This window comes from Oncorhynchus kisutch, linkage group LG27, assembly GCF_002021735.2.
Source record: "Oncorhynchus kisutch isolate 150728-3 linkage group LG27, Okis_V2, whole genome shotgun sequence".
NCBI classification, from domain to species: Eukaryota; Metazoa; Chordata; class Actinopteri; order Salmoniformes; family Salmonidae; genus Oncorhynchus; species Oncorhynchus kisutch.
Window position 1 is genome coordinate 19,579,856 of NC_034200.2, and position 20,196 is coordinate 19,600,051.

Below are 20,196 nucleotides of genomic sequence, written 5' to 3' on the forward strand. Positions count from 1 at the left end.
GGAACTCACCATGGACTTGGTGGCTTTAGGGGTTTGACTGGCAGCGGGCGTTGGCTGCTTGGTGCAAGCAGTGGGAGTGGTTGCCTTGGTAACAGGGCTTTTTTTATTGGCAGAGCTTGAGGTGGGGGAGGAACGTTTTGGGGGGCCAGCTGTGTCCCCAGTGGACAAAGAGGTGGGCCGTGTTTTGGCAGAGTTTGGTTTGGTTGACCCAGCAGCAGGCTGTACAACAACGTCACACGATAAAGGAGAAAAGAAGCACACCAAAAAGCATACAACAGAGGACAGGCAGGATAGTAAAGCAGCAGAAGCAGCATTCACTAACACCAAATCATAATCAAACCAAGAGCATCAGCAGAGCAAATTGGCAGTGACGAATTGCACATAAGCATGTGCATACAAACACACACAGACACACACACACGCATACACACACACTCACGCACACACACACACACACACACTAGAGATGGCAGTGACAGTTGCAGAAGCAGCTTGCTGAGATGAAATGAATGTCAACATTGTCCCAGTCTTTCCTTGACCTACCTTGGCCTTACTGTCTGGGCTGGTGAGGTCCTGCTTGCTTCCGTTGGTTGTTTGGGACTTTGCAGTACCTTTCCCAGCCTTTTCATTATTTTCAGCTTTGACCATCTTGTCAGTTTTCTCCCCATTTTCTTTCTTCTCCATCTTCTCATCTTTGTTTGTCTTCTCAGGCTTGTCCACTTTTTCATTTGTATAATTCTTCTCCGTCTTATGGAACTTCTCTTCATCTTTGAGGATCTTCTCAGATTTTGAGGTCTTGTCGGCATTGTCGACTTTCTTAGATGCATCTTCTTTCTCTTTCTTCTCCATCTTGTCGGACTTCTCCGTCTTCTCAAATATGTTCAAGTTATCTGTCTTTGGGAAGAAATCTGCCTTCTCTTGTTTGTCCTTATTCTCCGCTTTCACTGTAGAGAGACAAAAACAGATACATATTTAGCAAACCTGCAATACTGTATGTCATATAAAAACACCAAAATTACTCTAAGGATCAAATACAGGTAGAGTAACATTTCAAAGTGCCAGACTCACTTTCAGCCATGAGAGCGATCATATCTTATTGTGTGTTATTAACCTAAGCACAGATTCAGATTGGCATTAGCTTGAAAATCGAGCTACAACAATGCATCCTAAAAATGAATACCACCAGCGTATATGGACAACAGGACTTTGTACATGTTGCGGCTGTTCAAATAGGCAACTAAATGTCAAACCTCTAAAATACTCTGATTGATCGTCACAAAATACAAGCGTTCCGAATACTGCCATATTTTACTCATATGATGATAATCTATCAGTGATAATATTTTGTACTACACCCCAGAGCAACTCATTGGTGTGGAAATAAGAGTGAGGTAACTACAGTGACCAGTCATGGCATGGTGGTGTGTAGTCTAGGCAGGGCCACAGAAAGTCAGGGCCGAGCCCAGGGCCGAGCAGGGCGGACAGAACAGCACATTGTTGGCATCGGCTCCTTATGTAACCCATCCTCAGTGACCTCAACAGAGAGAGAGGGTATGTCTGTAATGGCACCCTATTCACTACTTTTGACTAAGGCCCATAGTTTTCCTCTCACAGGCTGTATCCCAGGGTACCATTTGCGATACAACCCGAGAGATAAAAAGCAACTTGTCAAATGGATTAGGAAATGTGGGACAGATTAAGTTGGGTCAAAACATGACCCATTGACGTAATGACTGAATCTGCTTTTCAAAGAAAATTCTGACCAATTAGTTGACTAGAGCATCAACATTTAAAAAGACAGCGAGGGAAAATGGATTGTAGTTTACGGCAGATCAATGAGTCAGACAAGATCATGGATTTGCCACAATGGTACAAAACCATGAGTCAATCGAAAAATCGATCAAATGATTGAGTACAGTATACAGGACTGACCTTGTTGTGCCCATGGTTGGCTTTAGGAGCCCTGGTTCCAGTAAATGTCATACACTATAGACCACGGGTAGGCAAATAGATTCAGCCGAGGGTCAATTTTCATCAGAGCAGAGGGTCTAGGGGCCAGAACATAACTATAATAATTTGTACACAACAAAATGACTACAACTAAGCCCAAAAAATATTGTATTGAAAAAATAACTAATTTCATACATTGGTTACATGTCTCCTTTTTTATTTGTGGGAATGATTTATGTATTTATATATTTATTATTTATATATTATAATTATTATTATTTGTTTGAAACAGATTTCCTGAATTGCTTGGCATGCTTTTCCAACAGTCTTGAAGGAGTTCCCACATATGCTGAGCACTTGTTGGCTGCTTTTCCTTTACTCTGTGGTCGAACTCATCCCAAACCATCTCAATTGTGTTGAGGTCGGGTGATTGTGGAGGCCAGGTCACCTGATGCAGCGCTCCATCACTCTCCTTCTTGGTCAAATAGCTCTAACACAGCCTGGAGGTGTGTTGGGTCATTGTTCTGTTGAAAAACAAATGATAGTCCTACTAAGCGCAAACCAGATGGGATGGAGTATCACTGCAGAATGCTGTAGTAGCCATGCTGGTTTAGTGTGCCCTGAATTCTAAATAAATCACTGACAGTGTCACCAGCAAAGCACTCAAACCTCCCCCTCCATGCTTCACGGTGGGAACCACGCATGTGGAAATCATCAAATTTGGACTCATCAGACCAAAGGACAGATTTCCACCTGTCTAATGTCCACTGCTCATGTTTCTTGGCCCAAGCAAGTCTCTTCTTCTTACGGGTGTGCTTTAATAGTGGTTTCTTTGCAGCAATTCGACCATGAAGGCCTGTTTCACACAGTCTCCTCTAAACAGTTGATGTTAAGATGTGTCTGTTACTAGAACTCTGAAGCATTTATTTGGGCTGCAATTTCTGAGGCTGGTAATGCTAATGAACGTATCCTCTGCAGCAGAGATAACTCTGGGTCTTCCTTTCCTGTGGCGGTCCTCATGAGAGCCAGTTTCATCATAGCGCTTGATGTTTTTTTTCAACTGCACTTTAAGAAACTTTCAAAGTTCTTGACATTTTCCAGATTGACTGACCTTCATGTCATTTCTCTTTGCATATTTGAGCTGTTCTTGCCATAATATGGACTTGATATTTTACCAAATAGGGCTATTTTCTGTATACCAGCCCTACCTTGTCACAACACAACTGATTGGCTCAAATGCATTAAGAAGGAAAGAAATTCCACAAATTTACTTTTAACAATGCACACCTGTTAATTGAAATGCATTCCAGTTGACTACCTCATGAAGCTGGTTGAGAGAATGCCAAGAGTGTGCAAAGCTGTGATCAAGGCAAAGGCTGGCTACTTTGAAGAACTTCAAATATAAAAATATATTTTAATTTGTTTAACAATTTTTTGGTTACTACATGATTCCGTATGTGTTATTTTATAGCTTTGATGTCTTCACTATTATTCTACAACGTAGAAAATAGTAAAAATAAAGACAAACCTTGGAATGAGTAGGTGTGACCAAACTTTTGACCAGTACTGTGTATACACTACCGTTCAAAAGTTTGGGGACACTAAGAAATGTCCTTGTGTTTGAAAGAAAAGCACATTTTTTGTCCATTTAAAATGACATAAAATTGATCAGAAATACAGTGTAGACATTGTTAATGTTGTAAATGACTAATGTAGCTGGAAACGGCAGATTTTTTAATGGAATTTTTTAATTTTTAATTTTACCTTTATTTAACCAGGCAAGTCAGTTAAGAACACATTCTTATTTTCAATGACGGCCTGGGAACAGTGGGTTAACTGCCTGTTCAGGGGCAGAACGACAGCTTTGTACCTTGTCAGCTCAGGGGTTTGAACTCACAACCTTCCGGTTACTAGTCCAATGCTAGGCTACCCTGCCAACCACTAGGCTACCCTGCCGCCCCAAATATAGGCTTACAGAGGCTCATTATTAGCAACCATCACTTCTGTGTTCCAATGGCACGTTGTGTTAGCTAATCCAAGTTAATCATTTTGAAAGGCTAATGTATCATCAGAAAACCCTTTTGCAATTATGTTAGCACAGCTGAAAACTGCCGTCTGTCACGAACCTCGGCGAAGATGGTGCCTCTTCCTGTTCGGGTGGTGCTCGGCGGTCATCGTCGCCGGCCTATTAGTTGCCATCGATTCCCTTTCCATTTGTTTTTGGTTATTGGGTAATTGGGTACACCTGTTTTGTATTAGGGTTTGTTTGTAGGTTATTTAAGGGCACTAGGCCCGCTGGGTATTTGTGCCGGCTTGTTTCTTGTTACTCTGTGTTGGATGGTGTTATTTGTTTGTGTCTTTATTCTCCGGACTATTTTTGTCTTGTTGTTTGGACTGGCAACTTGTATACGCCCTGTGTGTTGGCGTGACCGTTTTTGTTGCGCTGGTGAATAACACCATCCTGATTAAAGAAGCAATGAAACTGGCCTTCTTTAGACTAGTTGAGTATCTGGAGCATCAGCATTTGTGGGTTCGATTACAGGCTCAAAATGGCCATAAACAAAGAACTTTCTTCTGAAACTCGTCAGTCTATTCTCGTCAGTCTATTCTTGAAGGCTGTTCCATGCGAGAAATTGCCAAGAAACTGAAGATCTCGTACAGCGCTGTGTACTACTCCCTTCACAGAACAGCGCAAACTGGCTCTAACCAGAATAGAAAGAGGAGTGGGAGGCCCGGGTGCACAACTGAGCAAGAAGACAAGTACATTAGAGTGTTTAGTTTGAGAAACAGACGCCTCACAAATCCTCAACTGGCAGCTTCCTTAAAAAGTACCCGCAAAACACCAGTCTCAACATCAACAGTGAAGAGGCAACTCCGGGATGCTGGCCTTCAAGGGAGAGTTCCTCCGTCCAGTGTCTGTGTTCTTTTGCCAATTTTAATATCTTCCTTTTATTGGCCAGTCTGAGATATGGCTTTTTCTTTGCAACTCTGCCTAGAAGGGCTCTGTGCAGGGCTCTGTGCAGGCCAGTCAAGTTCTTCCACACCGATCTTGACAAACAATTTCTGTATGGGCCTTGCTTAGTGCATGGGGGCACTGTCATGCTGAAACAGTAAAGGGCCTCTTCCCAAACTATTGTCACAAAGTTGAAAGCACAGAATCATCTAGAACACCATTGTATGCTGGAGCATTAAGATTTCCCTTCACTGGAACTAAGTGGCCTAGCCCAAACCATGAAAAACCAGCCAAGACCATTATTCCTCTTCCACCAAACTTTACAGTTGGCACTATGCATTGAGGCTGGTAGCGTTCTCCTGGCATCTGCCAAACCCAGATTTGTCCGTTGGACTGCCAGATACTGAAGTGTGATTCTTCACTCCAGAGAACAAGCTTCCACTGCTCCAGAGTCCAATGGTGGTGAGCTTCGCACCACTCCAGCCAACGCTTGGCATTGATCTTAGTCTTGACAAACCATTCTCGTGCTGATGCTGCTTCCAGAGGCAGTTTGGAACTCTGTAGTGAGTGTTGCCGACGAGGACAGACTATTTTTATGCTGTAAGACCTTCAGCACCCGGCAGTCCCGTTCTGTGAGCTTGTGTGGCCTACAAATTTTCGGCTGAGCCATTGTTGCTCCTAGATGTTTCCACTTCACAATAACAGCACTTACAGTTGACCGGGGCCGCTCTAGCAGGGGTGAAATTTGACCAACTGATGTATTGGGAAGGTGGCATCCTATAATGGTGCCACGTTGAAAGTGACTGATCTCTTCAGTAAGGCCATTCTACTGACAATGTTTGTCTATGGAGATTGCATGACTGTGTGCTCAATTTCTACACCTGTCAGCAACGGTGTGGCCGGTCTAGCCACACCGTGGGGTGTCCAGTGTATATATGTTTTACTACAAACTTCAGGGGACCAAGAGAAATCCCCGCCTGGTACTGACCTGTGCTATAGACTAATATAGAGCTGTTCTGTATGCCTGGCCAGTGGTATAAACATAGACTATAGACTAATATAGACTGATATAGAGCTGTTCTGTATGCCTGGCCAGTGGTATAAACATAGACTATGGACTAATATAGAGCTGTTCTGTATGCCTGGCCAGTGGTATAAACATAGACTATAGACTAATAAAGAGCTGTTCTGTATGCCTGGCCAGTGGTATAAACATAGACTATAGACACTATAGACTGATATAGAGCTGTTCTGTATGCCTGGCCAGTGGTATAAACATAGACTATAGACTAATAAAGAGCTGTTCTGTATGCCTGGCCAGTGGTATAAACATAGACTATAGACTGATATAGAGCCGTTCTGTATGCCTGGCCAGTGGTATAAACATAGACTATAGACACTATAGACTGATATAGAGCTGTTCTGTATGCCTGGCCAGTGGTGTAAACATACACTATAGACTGATATAGAGCTGTTCTGTATGCCTGGCCAGTGGTATAAACATAGACTATAGACTAATATAGAGCTGTTCTGTATGCCTGGCCAGTGGTATAAACATAGACTATAGACTAATATAGAGCCGTTCTGTATGCCTGGCCAGTGGTATAAACACATTGTCACATAGAGCATGACTAACACACAGGGACATGATGGTGCTCATGATATTTTACTGCAGGCGACCAGCATCACACACCAGACTCACGCATACATATACACGCGTACACATGCATGCACCCACTCACCCACCGCCCCACACACACACAAACACATGCACACACAAATATGAAGTGATGATGCATATAGCTCATTTGCTAGAATTAGTACATGTGTGCATATTGTACAGGATGTCTTTGAAATGACCTTGCATTATATAGAAACACACAGCCACATAAGCAGAGAGATCATTTCCCCATGACTTTCATCCATGAGGTATAAACTACCCTTGTTACAGCAGGAGGATGCTGCCAGCTATTTCTGCTTGCTCCCTACTGTCGCTAGTTGAAGGATGCAGATGTATCATTGTCATGATGGTGTCTTTGTGAGATATATAGCGATAGGCTAGCTGTAGGTGAAAGAGAGCTCTAATACTGTGTGTACAAAACATTAAGAACATCTTCCTAATATCGAGTTGCTTTTGCCGTCAGAACAGTCTCAAGTTGTCAGGTTATGGACTCTACAAGGTGTCGAAAGGTTTCCACAGGGATGCTGGCCCATGTTGACTTCAATGCTTCCCACAGTTGTGTCAAGTTGACTGGATGTCCTTTGGGTGGTGGACCATTCTTGATACACATTGAAAACGGTTGAGCGTGAAAAACTCAGCAGTGTTGCAGTTTCTGACACAAACTGGTGTGCCTGGCATCTACTACCCTACCCCGTTCAAAGGCACTTAAATTTTTTGTCTTGCCCATTCACCCTCTGAATGGCACACATACACAATCCATGTCTCAATTGTCTCAAGGCTTAAAAATAGTCATTTAACCTGTCTCCTCCCCTTCATCTACACTGATTGAAGTGGATCTAACAAGTGACATCAATAAGAGATCATAGCTTTCACCTGGATTCACCTGGTCAGTCTATGTCATTGAAAGAGCAGATGTTCCTAATGTTTTGTACATTCAGTATATAGTGCAAGCAAAATGGCCTTAGGCTCCAGACTGCCTGCTTGTCTAGTGTTATTGAATCTAAGTGTATATATGAAAAACACAGAGTAGTCATGCAATTTGAAAGCATTCTCAAGAGTCCCCAGTCCCCACATGGTGCCACCAGAAATGACTACTTTCTGTTTAAATGGATACCCAGACTCAATTTCAAATCCATCACACACCCTTCCTTTAGTGCTAGGTACTTGTTGGAGTGCCACTTGATGTGATGTATCACTGAACAATACAGTCATCTGAAGAGATGGGAGTTTGAGATGGTAAATTAACCTCAGCATTTCAATAGACATTCATATTCAGAGGAACTTGACACACATACTATTAATTCTGTATAAAACCCCAGACCTTCTCAACGATGGTATTCTGGTGCCTGTGACATTTTGTCAAAGCAAAATGTTGATGGAGTGTAGACACAACAATGCGTCTTTCTGAATTGTAAACCCTTCTGCTCCCTTAAAATCCTAAATTGTTTAAGAAGCACATCATCCTAGTAAAAATATATCAAAAACCACAACTTCTAGTTGTTGTTGTATTTTTTGTTGTTTTTTAATTTTTATTACATCCATTCTTCTTTTGGCTCCTTCCATTTTCTCTTTCAGCACTCCATCATAGTTAAAACAAACAGCCAGCCCAGACGAGTACCACTGCCCACTGATCTATATGGTCAGGCATCCCAAATAAACTCCCAAATCTAAGTACTTAAATCAGTGTACACCATTATTTACATAACCAATGAGAGCTAGAGGAGCCAGGTCTAAGGTGTATATGAGCAACATGTTATAATGTGGTAATGCGAGCTAGTCCAAACACCAAGAGGAATAGGCCTCAAATCATATCAGTCACCTACCCTCAATGGAGCTTTTGGTATTGATGATGTTGAAGGTTTTTCCAGTGAGGGGAACCGGCAGTAGGACACTCTCACTCTGGCTCTGTGACATCCCATTACCAGTACCTTTCCTAGGGGGAGGGGAGTTGGGGGCCCTGACAGGGCTCAGTGGGGACAGAGGAGAGAGTGTGGGCGACACAGTCTTTCTCTCCTCCCCCACTGTCAGAGAGCGTTGCACAGCCGAGTGTGGAGACTTGGACCCCATAATGTTACTTCCAGGTGAGGGCAGGTCCACTAGTCCGCCAGGCTGCACTGGGTACTGGGAGAAGTCAAAGCTACCCGGCACAGACAGGTGGGAGCAGTCAGAAATGGCGCGCCTCACGGCTTTGTGTTGCTGCTCGGTCCCTCCTCCTCGAGGTAAAGTAGGCCCCGTGTCCTCATCACAGTCTTCAGAGAATCCTGACACAGTGCAGTTTCCACCCTTAGAGTAGTTGTCGTTGACAACACCAATGACACAGTAGTTGTCTGCAGGTGCAGGTGCAGAAGTCTGAACAGCAGGCTTAAGGCCTGTGTGGGGTGGCCCAGAGAAGGAGGGATTCCATACACAGTTGTCCACCTTTTGTGTGTTGGGGAATGGTGAGGCGTCATGTTGCACAGCAGGTGACACCCGCAGGGCTGCAGCTCCATTGGCCCTGTGTTCTCGTCCCGGGGTAGAGAAGAGTTTCCCAGGGGAGGCTGGAGAGGGTGAAGAGGAGAGGGAATTTGTGGGGCTCTCCCAAGCACTGCCCAGACCCAAAGGTGCCCCGAGTCCAACACCCATCCTCCCTGGCACCTTGAGGTCAGACGACTCCACCTTGAACCCTGATCCAGATGAAGGTCCATCAAAGAGGCTTGACAGCTTGTCCTCGTCAGTTAGCCTGGGTGCCCCTGGGCTGCCCCCGAAACCTTGTGGTCCCATCTGGTCCTGCTGCCGGTCACAGCCCTGGGGGGCCTGCTGAGGAGACGCCATAGAGACAGAGGGCACCTTGCCCAGCTCAGTATACTCACAGCGCTGTCCACCTCCACCACTCTGCTGCTGCTGATTGGAGAGAGAAGACATCCTCACCTCTCTCTCTCTTCTCTCCGCTGCTTCTAGATTCTTCTAGAATCTTTTAGATTCTTCTAGACAGCAAAGTAAAGGAATCTTCCCTTGGCTGTAAGGAAGGCTGGTAATGTACTCTATCTTTGGTATTTGGTGTTTCTGTGAAGTACAGACTATTTGTGTGCTGGTGTAGTAATTGTGTGTTTCTCTCTGTGCTCTGAACGGATCAGATGAAGCTGTGAGGCTGAACTGAATGCTCCCTCTCCTTCTCTCTCTCTCTCTCTCTCTCTCTCCTTCTCTCTCTCTCTCAATTTCTCCCCCTCTCTGACATCACAGCCCTAACAGAGCTTTGGTCACATGACTCCACGGAACATATCCCCATTCGCTAGAGCAGATTCTCAACTCATGCCTTCGAGCTGTAAGCTAAGTCACAAACACACAAACACACACACACACACACACACACACACAAACGAACGTCACTGACACACACACTAACTAATACACACACCCTCCCTTGATGTTCTATAAACCGCAGCTCTGACTCCTCATTGACAGGCAGCTTGGCATTATATTAGAAACCCAGAAAAGAGAGAGAGAGAGAGCAGCTTTGGGCGATACAGGGCCAGTTTCCACTGCCATTCTACTTGAATGAATTTGTCCTCTCTGTCACAGCATCCATTAGTGCTACACATCTCTTCCTGGTTCTGGTGGTATACATTTGCGTTCAATGCTGTTCTGTCATCTCCAATTCTTCACTTAGTTCCATGCCCACTACTGCACCCACTGCCCCTCTCCTCCACCCTGCCTTCCTGCCCCCGTTAGGGGCCCTGGGTGTGCATCTCTGGCTCATGGCCCTGCCTGGAGCATTTGACTCTTTTGTTTATTGTGTTTGTTGTTTGTGGACTTGGTTGTGGACACTGTGTTCCTTCTGTCTGCTGTTGCCACATGCTATGGGCTACTCTGTTAGGACGGTATTGAACGACTGGCCTCGAAAAAAAGTGTGTGATAACACTACATTGACATGCAGTATACCCTTAAAAACCCCAGTGCTCCTAGTTATAAACACCTCATCCAGACCTGTGTGAACTGAATTCACACCCACCGACCTTCTTCACACCAACACGCTGTCCAAATGTTCACTCTAACATCACTGGTTCAGTCCTGTACTAGACCCCTCCCTCTTCACAACTGTCGTGGAAGGCAGACAAAAATAATTCAATCTCTAATGATATCCCCCCCCTTCCACTACCCTGCCACCATCCCACCTCCAGCTGCCTGAGGAAAAACGAATTCAATATAAATTATTGAAGGTGACTTAATCCCCCCAAAACAGTCCCCCATTTACTGTAGAAGGGGATAGTCAAAGAGGGAATGTATTGTTCAAGAAGTACAGTACAATGGGGTTGATATGGGGAAAATGCTGAACATATTGGAATCACACAGGACATTGTCAACTTCTGAGATCATGTGCCGCTAGCATAAGCGATATTAGATTTCAATAATATCACATTTGAATTCACATTGCAAAGTCATGATGGCAATTGTTTTAGTTGATCACATAAGATACTAATGCACTGACGCAACACTCCTCAGATAAGTATACAAATGCACCATACTGAAGCCTCACTGGTCAACATATTTCCCAAACAGCAGTGTTTTCTACAGCCCTACACACAATATTAGGTCAAAGTTAGACAACACACTGCAACACGTCTGTCTATGACAACAGTCAGCCTCATTCCCCAAACAGAGCCCTTGTCTCTGTTCATTACATCGCTCTAACGGTCCAGTTTCTCATGAATGGACATTGTTATGCAAGACCCATGTCCAACATATTCCTATGTCTGTTTATGTTTACATCTCTCTAAGAAAGATGACTCTCGCTTTAACTACACTTATAATCCACATTATTTATTTATTTGATTTGATTTAACCTTTATTTTAACTAGGCAAGTCTGAAACTCTTAAGGATCCGCACCTTTTTTCCATTTTCATCTAAAATGACATCCCCAAATCTAAGTGCCTGTAGCTCAGGACCTGAAGCAAGGATATGCTGATTCGTGATACCACTTGAAAGGAAACACATTGAAGTTTGTGTAAATGTGAAATTAATGTTGGAGAATATATCACATTAGATCTGGTAAAAGATAATACAAAGACAAAAACGTGTTTGTTTGTATTTTTTTGTAACATCATCTTTGAAATGCAAGATAAAGGCCATAATGTATTTGTCACGTTCTGACCTTTATTTCCTTTGTTTTGTCTTTATTTAGTATGGTCAGGGCGTGAGTTGGGGTGGGAAGTCTATTTTTTTCTATCTTTGGTTTCTGTTTCGGCCTAGTATGGTTCTCAATCAGAGGCAGGTGTCGTTAGTTGTCTCTGATTTGAGAATCATACTTAGGTAGCCTGGGTTTCACTGTTGGTTTGTGGGTGTTTGTTTCCGTGTGAGTGTTTGTCGCCACACAGTACTGTTTCGGTTTTTGTAGATTTCATGTTATCGTTTATTGTTTTTGCTCGAGTGTTCATTTGTCTTTATTAAAAACAGTATGGACACTTACCACGCTGCCCTCTCCACTCCAATTATAATAGATCCCCTCTCCCCTTCAATTATAATAGATCCCCTCTCCACTCCAATTATAATAGATCCCCTCTCCACTCCAATTATAATAGATTCCCTCTCCACTCCAATTATAATAGATCCCCTCTCCCCTTCAATTATAATAGATCCCCTCTCCACTCCAATTATAATAGATCCCCTCTCCACTCCAATTATAATAGATTCCCTCTCCACTACAATTATAATAGATCCCCTCTCCCCTTCAATTATAATAGATCCCCTCTCCACTCCAATTATAATAGATCCCCTCTCCACTACAATGATAATAGATTCCCTCTCCACTCCAATTATAATAGATCCCCTCTCCCCTTCAATTATAATAGATCCCCTCTCCACTCCAATTATAATAGATCCCCTCTCCACTCCAATTATAATAGATCCCCTCTCCACTCCAATTATAATAGATCCCCTCTCCCCTTCAATTATAATAGATCCCCTCTCCACTCCAATTATAATAGATCCCCTCTCCCCTTCAATTATAATAGATCCCCTCTCCACTCCAATTATAATAGATCCCCTCTCCACTCCAATTATAATAGATCCCCTCTCCACTCCAATTATAATAGATTCCCTCTCCACTCCAATTATAATAGATCCCCTCTCCACTACAATTATTATAGATCCCCTCTCCACTTCAATTATAATAGATACCCTCTCCACTCCAATTATAATAGATCCCCTCTCCACTACAATTATAATAGATCCTCTCTCCACTCCAATTATAATAGATCCCCTCTCCACTCCAATTATAATAGATCCCCTCTCCCCTTCAATTATAATAGATCCCCTCTCCACTACAATTATAATAGATCCCCTCTCCACTACAATTATTATAGATCCCCTCTCCACTTCAATTATAATAGACCCCTCTCCACTACAATTATAATAGATCCCCTCTCCACTACAATTATAATAGATCCCCTCTCCACTCCAATTATATTAGACCCCTCTCCACTCCAATTATAATAGATCCCCTCTCCACTCCAATTATAATAGATCCCCTCTCCACTCCAATTATAATAGATCCCCTCTCCACTCCAATTATATTAGATCCCCTCTCCACTCCAATTATATTAGACCCCTCTCCACTACAATTATAATAGATCCCCTCTCCACTCCAATTATAATAGATTCCCTCTCCACTCCAATTATAATAGATCCCCTCTCCACTCCAATTATATTAGATCCCCTCTCCACTCCAATTATATTAGACCCCTCTCCACTACAATTATAATAGATCCCCTCTCCACTCCAATTATATTAGACCCCTCTCCACTACAATTATAATAGATCCCCTCTCCACTCCAATTATAATAGATCCCCTCTCCACTCAAATTATATTAGATCCCCTCTCCACTCCAATTATAATAGACCCCTCTCCACTACAATTATAATAGATCCCCTCTCCACTTCAATTATAATAGATCCCCTCTCCACTCCAATTATAATAGATCCCCTCTCCACTCCAATTATAATAGATCCCCTCTCCACTCCAATTATATTAGACCCCTCTCCACTCCAATTATAATAGATCCCCTCTCCACTTCAATTATAATAGATCCCCTCTTCACTCCAATTATAATAGATCCCCTCTCCACTCCAATTATTAGATCCCCTCTCCACTCCAATTCTAATAGACCCCCTCTCCACTCCAATTATAGTAGACCTCTCTCCACTCCAATTATACTAGACCCCTCTCCACTCTAATTATAATAGCCACCAATGCCACTATGGAGCCATTTTCCATATGTTCCAGTGTACCATTCTCTGTGTAATACATCTGTGTCCAGTGTGAGTGATATGTCTGTGTCCAGTGTGAGTGACATGTCTGTGTCCAGTGTGAGTGATATTGTTAGTGATATGTCTGTGTCCAGTGTGAGTGATATGTTTGTGTCCAGTGTGAGTGATAATGTTCGTGATATGTCTGTGTCCAGTGTGAGTGATAATGTTAGTGATATGTCTGTGTCCAGTGTGAGTGATACGGTTAGTGATATGTCTGTGTCCAGTGTGAGTGATATTGTTAGTGATATGTCTGTGTCCAGTGAATACCAGTTTAACAACCAATTCTACTGAGCACAATACCTCATACCATAACAGCCTTAGAGCAGAGAGGAAGTATGTCAGAGAATTCTATTTCTGGAATCCAACCTCCAGACTGTCACACCCCATTTTTTAAATCTCAGCAGTCCTGAGTTGTTGCATCTCTACGGAAACCGCCTCCCATATCCATGGCAACAAGCACCCAGTCAAAGAGAGGCTGCTATGACGTGGAAGGACGAGAGAGAAAAGGCAAAGGAAGGATGGAGAGATGGAGAGGAGAAGGACTCCAAATGAACACATAAAGAAGAGGAGAAGTAGAGGGACATAGAGAGAGAGAGGACTCCAAATGAACACATAAAGAAGAGGAGAAGTAGAGGGACATAGAGAGAGAGGACTCCAAATGAACACATAAAGAAGAGGAGAAGTAGAGGGACATAGAGAGAGAGGACTCCAAATGAACACATAAAGAAGAGGAGAAGTAGAGGGACATAGAGAGAGAGGACTCCAAATGAACACATAAAGAAGAGGAGAAGTAGAGGGACATAGAGAGAGAGGACTCCAAATGATGGAGAGAAAGGACAAAGGAAAAGACGGCGGGACACTCATCTCTTACAATCTACAGTGCCTTGCGAAAGTATTTGGCCCCCTTGAACTTTGCGACCTTTTGCCACATTTCAGGCTTCAAACATAAAGATATAAAACTGTATTTTTTTGTGAAGAATCAACAACAAGTGGGACACAATCATGAAGTGGAACGACATTTATTGGATATTTCAAACTTTTTTAACAAATCACAAACTGAAAAATTGGGCGTGCAAAATTATTCAGCCCCCTTAAATTAATACTTTGTAGCGCCACCTTTTGCTGCGATTACAGCTGTAAGTCGCTTGGGGTATGTCTCTATCAGTTTAGCACATCGAGAGACTGACATTTTTTCCCATTCCTCCTTGCAAAACAGCTCGAGCTCAGTGAGGTTGGATGGAGAGCATTTGTGAACAGCAGTTTTCAGTTCTTTCCACAGATTCTCGATTGGATTCAGGTCTGGACTTTGACTTGGCCATTCTAACACCTGGATATGTTTATTTTTGAACCATTCCATTGTAGATTTTGCTTTATGTTCTTGGATCATTGTCTTGTTGGAAGACAAATCTCCGTCCCAGTCTCAGGTCTTTTGCAGACTCCATCAGGTTTTCTTCCAGAATGGTCCTGTATTTGGCTCCATCCATCTTCCCATCAATTTTAACCATCTTCCCTGTCCCTGCTGAAGAAAAGCAGGCCCAAACCATGATGCTGCCACCACCATGTTTGACAGTGGGGATGGTGGGTTCAGGGTGATGAGCTGTGTTGCTTTTACGCCAAACATAACGTTTTGCATTGTTGCCAAAAAGTTCAATTTTGGTTTCATCTGACCAGAGCACCTTCTTCCACATGTTTGGTGTGTCTCCCAGGTGGCTTGTGGCAAACTTTAAACGACACTTTTATGGATATCTTTAAGAAATGGCTTTCTTCTTGCCACTCTGTCCTATGGACAGAGTCTCCCACCTCAGCTGTAGATCTCTGCAGGTCATCCAGAGTGATCATGGGCCTCTTGGCATCTCTGATCAGTCTTCTCCTTGTATGAGCTGAAAGTTTAGAGGGACGGCCAGGTCTTGGTAGATTTGCAGTGGTCTGATACTCCTTCCATTTCAATATTATCGCTTGCACAGTGCTCCTTGTGATGTTTAAAGCTTGGGAAATCTTTTTGTATCCAAATCCGGCTTTAAACTTCTTCACAACAGTATCTCGGACCTGCCTGGTGTGTTCCTTGTTCTTTCTTCATGATGCTCTCTGCGCTTTTAACGGACCTCTGAGACTATCACAGTGCAGGTGCATTTATACGGAGACTTGATTACACACAGGTAGATTGTATTTATCATCATTAGTCATTTAGGTCAACATTGGATCATTCAGAGATCCTCACTGAACTTCTGGAGAGTTTGCTGCACTGAAAGTAAAGGGGCTGAATAATTTTGCACGCCCAATTTTTCAGTTTTTGATTTGCTAAAAAAGTTTGAAATATCCGATAAATGTCGTTCCACTTCATGATTGTATCCCACTTGTTGTTGATTCTTCACAAAAAAATACAGTTTTATATCTTTATGTTTGAAGCCTGAAATGTGGCAAAAGGTCGCAAAGTTCAAGGGGGCCAAATACTTTCGCAAGGCACTGTATCTTGTGGAATGGCAACAAAATCGGGTTAGATGAAGTCAAATAAAGTGTCACATCGAATGAAGTATCAGAGTTATATGAATTCACACATCTGATGGTCCAGCGGACTGATCCGGATACACCAATTAAACTAAATCCAATCATTCTGCCAAATTATGCCCCTAAACGAAAACAGGGTAAAAAAAAAAATGGAAAGGCTTGAGACATGGAAAAAGACCACACTGGCTGAGTGGAGTTTAATATTGGCTTTGTAGACATCATTTGCCTGGCTGAGAAATCAGAACACGTAACCGTGAGGAAATGCAGTGAGCTGTCTTTCAATGAATTCCTGTAATAATCAATGAGGGTCGCCAGAAATGTTATTATTGGAATCTGTTTTTTCTAATCAAAATGATCATAATTGTGAATATATTTGCAGTATGATATGTTTTGATCATAGTTATCAACCTTAGTTAGTAGCTATCATAGTATAATTGATCTAGTTTCAACAACAAGAATGTTGCCGATATGGGCATAGTGACCTGGTCAAATATCTGAACCCTTTTTAAGACCAAAAGCTCATACAAATGGTTAGCATTTGAGATGACTGCTATTGTTTTTCAAGTGTCCTCGTTTTGATCCTGCTATCATTCAATATTTATGTTCAGCTTCAGGCCTATTGTACTGACAACATGAAATCTTGTTCTCAATCCAAGATCCAAGCGCTTGTTTCCACAAGAGGAAAGTGATTACATTGATATTCTCTGGTTTGAAGCTTAAAATCAATTAAACGTTATATTCAGGTTATCATGATGACAACTTATCTAGTTTTCATTATACTGAAAAGTTTTTCCGTTTTCATATTAGAGGGCTCTTTTAGACGGCGAGTGGCTAAAAGTAGGACTGCGGTTCCCAGGGCTGCTGCCTCAAGCAGAATCTTCACAGGTGTGTTCTCGCTTTATCATTCTGTAATATTCATGAGGTGTCTTCAGCCAGCTAGACCACATTCACAGCTACATATAAAACTTTGATATAACCACCAGTCATTTATTGAACCACCAGATGATGGCCTCATTGGTCAATTAAAGGTGAATTATGCAGAAATCGCTCCCCTATTTCCTGGTTCCTAAAATGTCAGTTAATGTGACAAAAGAAGCAAGTATAGTGTGTGGAATCATTGAACCATCTAAACCGCTGTGAAATATGTTTTCCATAACCAAAAACATTGTACTTTCAGTTGTTTGAAGCTGGAGTACAAAACTGAAAGTAAAAGACGCAAAAACTAAACTTAAGAACGGGAAGCATAGAAATAGTGCACATAGAACAACTCTATCTCTTCTTCGACTAGCTTTCAATGAGAATGGCAGATCTATATATCACATTTCTATGTGAATTTGGTCAGGTCCCCCAAAACAAAAAGTTACATATTGCAGCTTTAATAAATCTTATAAACAACACTAAAATAGCACCAACATATATGATCCAGTGTGAAACACAGAATTGCACTCAAAACCGACAGCATGATGATGAAGTATTTACTGAAAGGTATCTATGACGTAAAAACAGAAAGACTGCACAGCACTGCCCGTCTCAATCAGTACCATAGTGGCGACTGTGGTAGCTATATGCTTTTCCAGGCTGGGCATGCTCTTTTGGATGGTCTCTTTGTTTAGCTGGTGGAAGGATGGTCTGTGCTCAGCTGACCAGAATAATGACTATGCAGCAGGGCCGAGCAGTACCAGTACACAGACCTTTGGTGGAGTGCTGTGATAACCCTGACTGCAGTACCGCGCTGCACAGCCACTGAGCGTCTGCCTCCCTCTGCCTACTGCACACACCCTGATCACCGGCTATAAAAAGACAGGTTGTGTGCTTTACGTAACTGCAAAAAAGTCCCAGGCATCAATATTGCATTAGGGAGAGGAGGATGGAGAGGGAGGGAGGGAGAGAGAGAGAGAGAGAGAGAGAGAGAGAGAGAGAGAGAGAGAGAGAGAGCGAGAGAGAGAGTTGGGGAGGGCGTAGGAGAGGGGGTAGGGAGAGAGAGAGAGAGAAATAAGAGAGAGACGAGAGAGAAGTAATAAGAGAGAGAGGAGAGAGTAAGAGAGAGAGTGGAGAGAGAAGAGAGTCAGAGAGAGAGGAGAGAGAAAGAGTAAGAGAAAGAGAGGAGAGAGAAGAAAGACAAAGAGAGAGAGGAGCGAGAACGATGAGAGAGAGGAGAGAGAAAGATGAGAGAGAAAGAGAGCGAGGAGAGAGAGAGAAAGAGAGAGAAAAAAGACAAAGAGAGAGAGAGGGGAGAGAAAGAGGGAGAGAGATGAGAAAGAGGGAGAGTAAGAGAAAGAGAGGAGAGAGAAAGAGAGTAGAGAGAAAGATAAGAGAGAGAGGAGAGAGAAAGAGAGAGAAGAGAGACAAAGAGAGAGAGAGGAGAGAGAAGAAAGACAAAGAGAGAGAGGGGAGAGAAAGAGGGAGAGAGATGAGAGAGAAAGAGAGAGGAGAGAGATAGAGGGAGAGTAAGAAAGAGAGGAGAGAGAAAGAGAGGGAAGAGAGACAAAGAGAGAGAGGAAAGAGAGAGAGAGAGGAGAGAGAAAGGCAACAAAACAGAGAGGCTGCTAGGGGGAGAGTGGGGGGGGGGGGGGAGAAAAACAAAGACGGTGATTGAGGGAGGAGGATGTGGGGTGAGAATACAGAGAGGCCAGCAGAGGCCGGTCCCTCACTGTCCCTCCACACACCAACCCGCCTACCTGGTCATATGTAAATGACCCATTAACAGACTGCTGACGGGGCTGAATGGGTTGAGTAAGGGAATGTGAGGGGTGCAGACAGACAAGCAGTATGCTACTGACTTTCACCATTTGTCAACCAAAAACACTGGTGTTATCCAGGAAGGAGGAACAGCGTCCCTACAACAACCTTACACACTGCCCGTCTGGCAATTTAGGAAAGTGACAACCTAGCAGTCCTTGGAATCTCCAACCAAGAAAACAAAATGAGAAGGACCAACACAGGACAGTCTCGGAACTATGGCAAACTTACTCTCAACCGAATGAGCAAACTAGAAAACGTGCCAGCTTTTTCCTGACATGGAATATATATGACCAAATGTGAGACGGGCAAAGTACAATAAATGTTGAAAAGAACAAAAACCGGTGTCAGACATTTGTAGTAAATAGGAAAGAAATAAACACTGGGTTTCCCTTCATATTATTCCACTGATGAGAAACATCGAAATATTCTCAAATGGAAATGTAACTCACCTATTTAGCATCATCATCAGAGCCATCATCAGGAGATACAGTACACATGGGGGAGAGAAAAGACAAAACATAGCTTTCAGTCATTTCAGTTCACTTATATGATAACTTCCACATCAAGCAATTCACAATTTGAGTGAAAATATGTTTTAATATCTCCAATCAAAAATTGCATGAAATTAAAATGTGTATTTATTTTAAATGGTCAAATTACATATCTAAGAATTCTAGCCGGGAACATTTTGAGACATTCAAAATGGCTCTGAAAGTGAATTCACACACACAAGTAGAAAGAGAATGTGAAAGAAAAGCTGTTAGTGACTCCTCAGTCAGCTTAGGCAATTTGAGGAACAAAAGCATAATTTAGTCAAGGGGAAAGCAGTCTCTTGAGAGAAAGAGAGAGAATCACACTGCAAACCAACATCCATTTGATTAGTGAAGAAAGGTTGACTCGATGTCAAAGAGCTAGGGTATAGAATTACTCGTTGCAATTTAGGATAGCGGCAATCAGGGGGGAGAAAGCTAGCTATTTCTATCCCAAGGAGAGCGGATTCACTCGAGAGTCACACAGAGAGTAATCTACAGAAACAGTAGAGTCATTAGTATATGATTACAGTGTTAGAAAGGAGAGAGA

At 42.8% G+C, this 20,196-nt stretch overlaps 1 protein-coding gene across 11 annotated transcripts in view; it reads right to left on the minus strand.

Moving 5' to 3' along the window:
- LOC109871916 (microtubule-associated protein 4) overlaps positions 1–20,196 on the minus strand; it is a 51,481-nt gene that overhangs the window by 10,196 nt on the left and 21,089 nt on the right. For 8 of the 11 annotated variants that reach the window (XM_020462943.2, XM_020462942.2, XM_031806590.1 and 5 more), the window contains exons 6-7: positions 544–944; positions 10–219 (exon numbers count right to left, since the gene is read on the minus strand). In XM_020462943.2, coding sequence (XP_020318532.1) covers positions 10–219; positions 544–944 — 611 coding nt within the window. Of the gene's footprint in view, positions 1–9; positions 220–543; positions 945–8,407; positions 9,765–20,196 lie in introns of those variants that run through there. The other 3 variants (XM_031806591.1, XM_020462947.2, XM_031806592.1) reach the window with 2 other exon arrangements.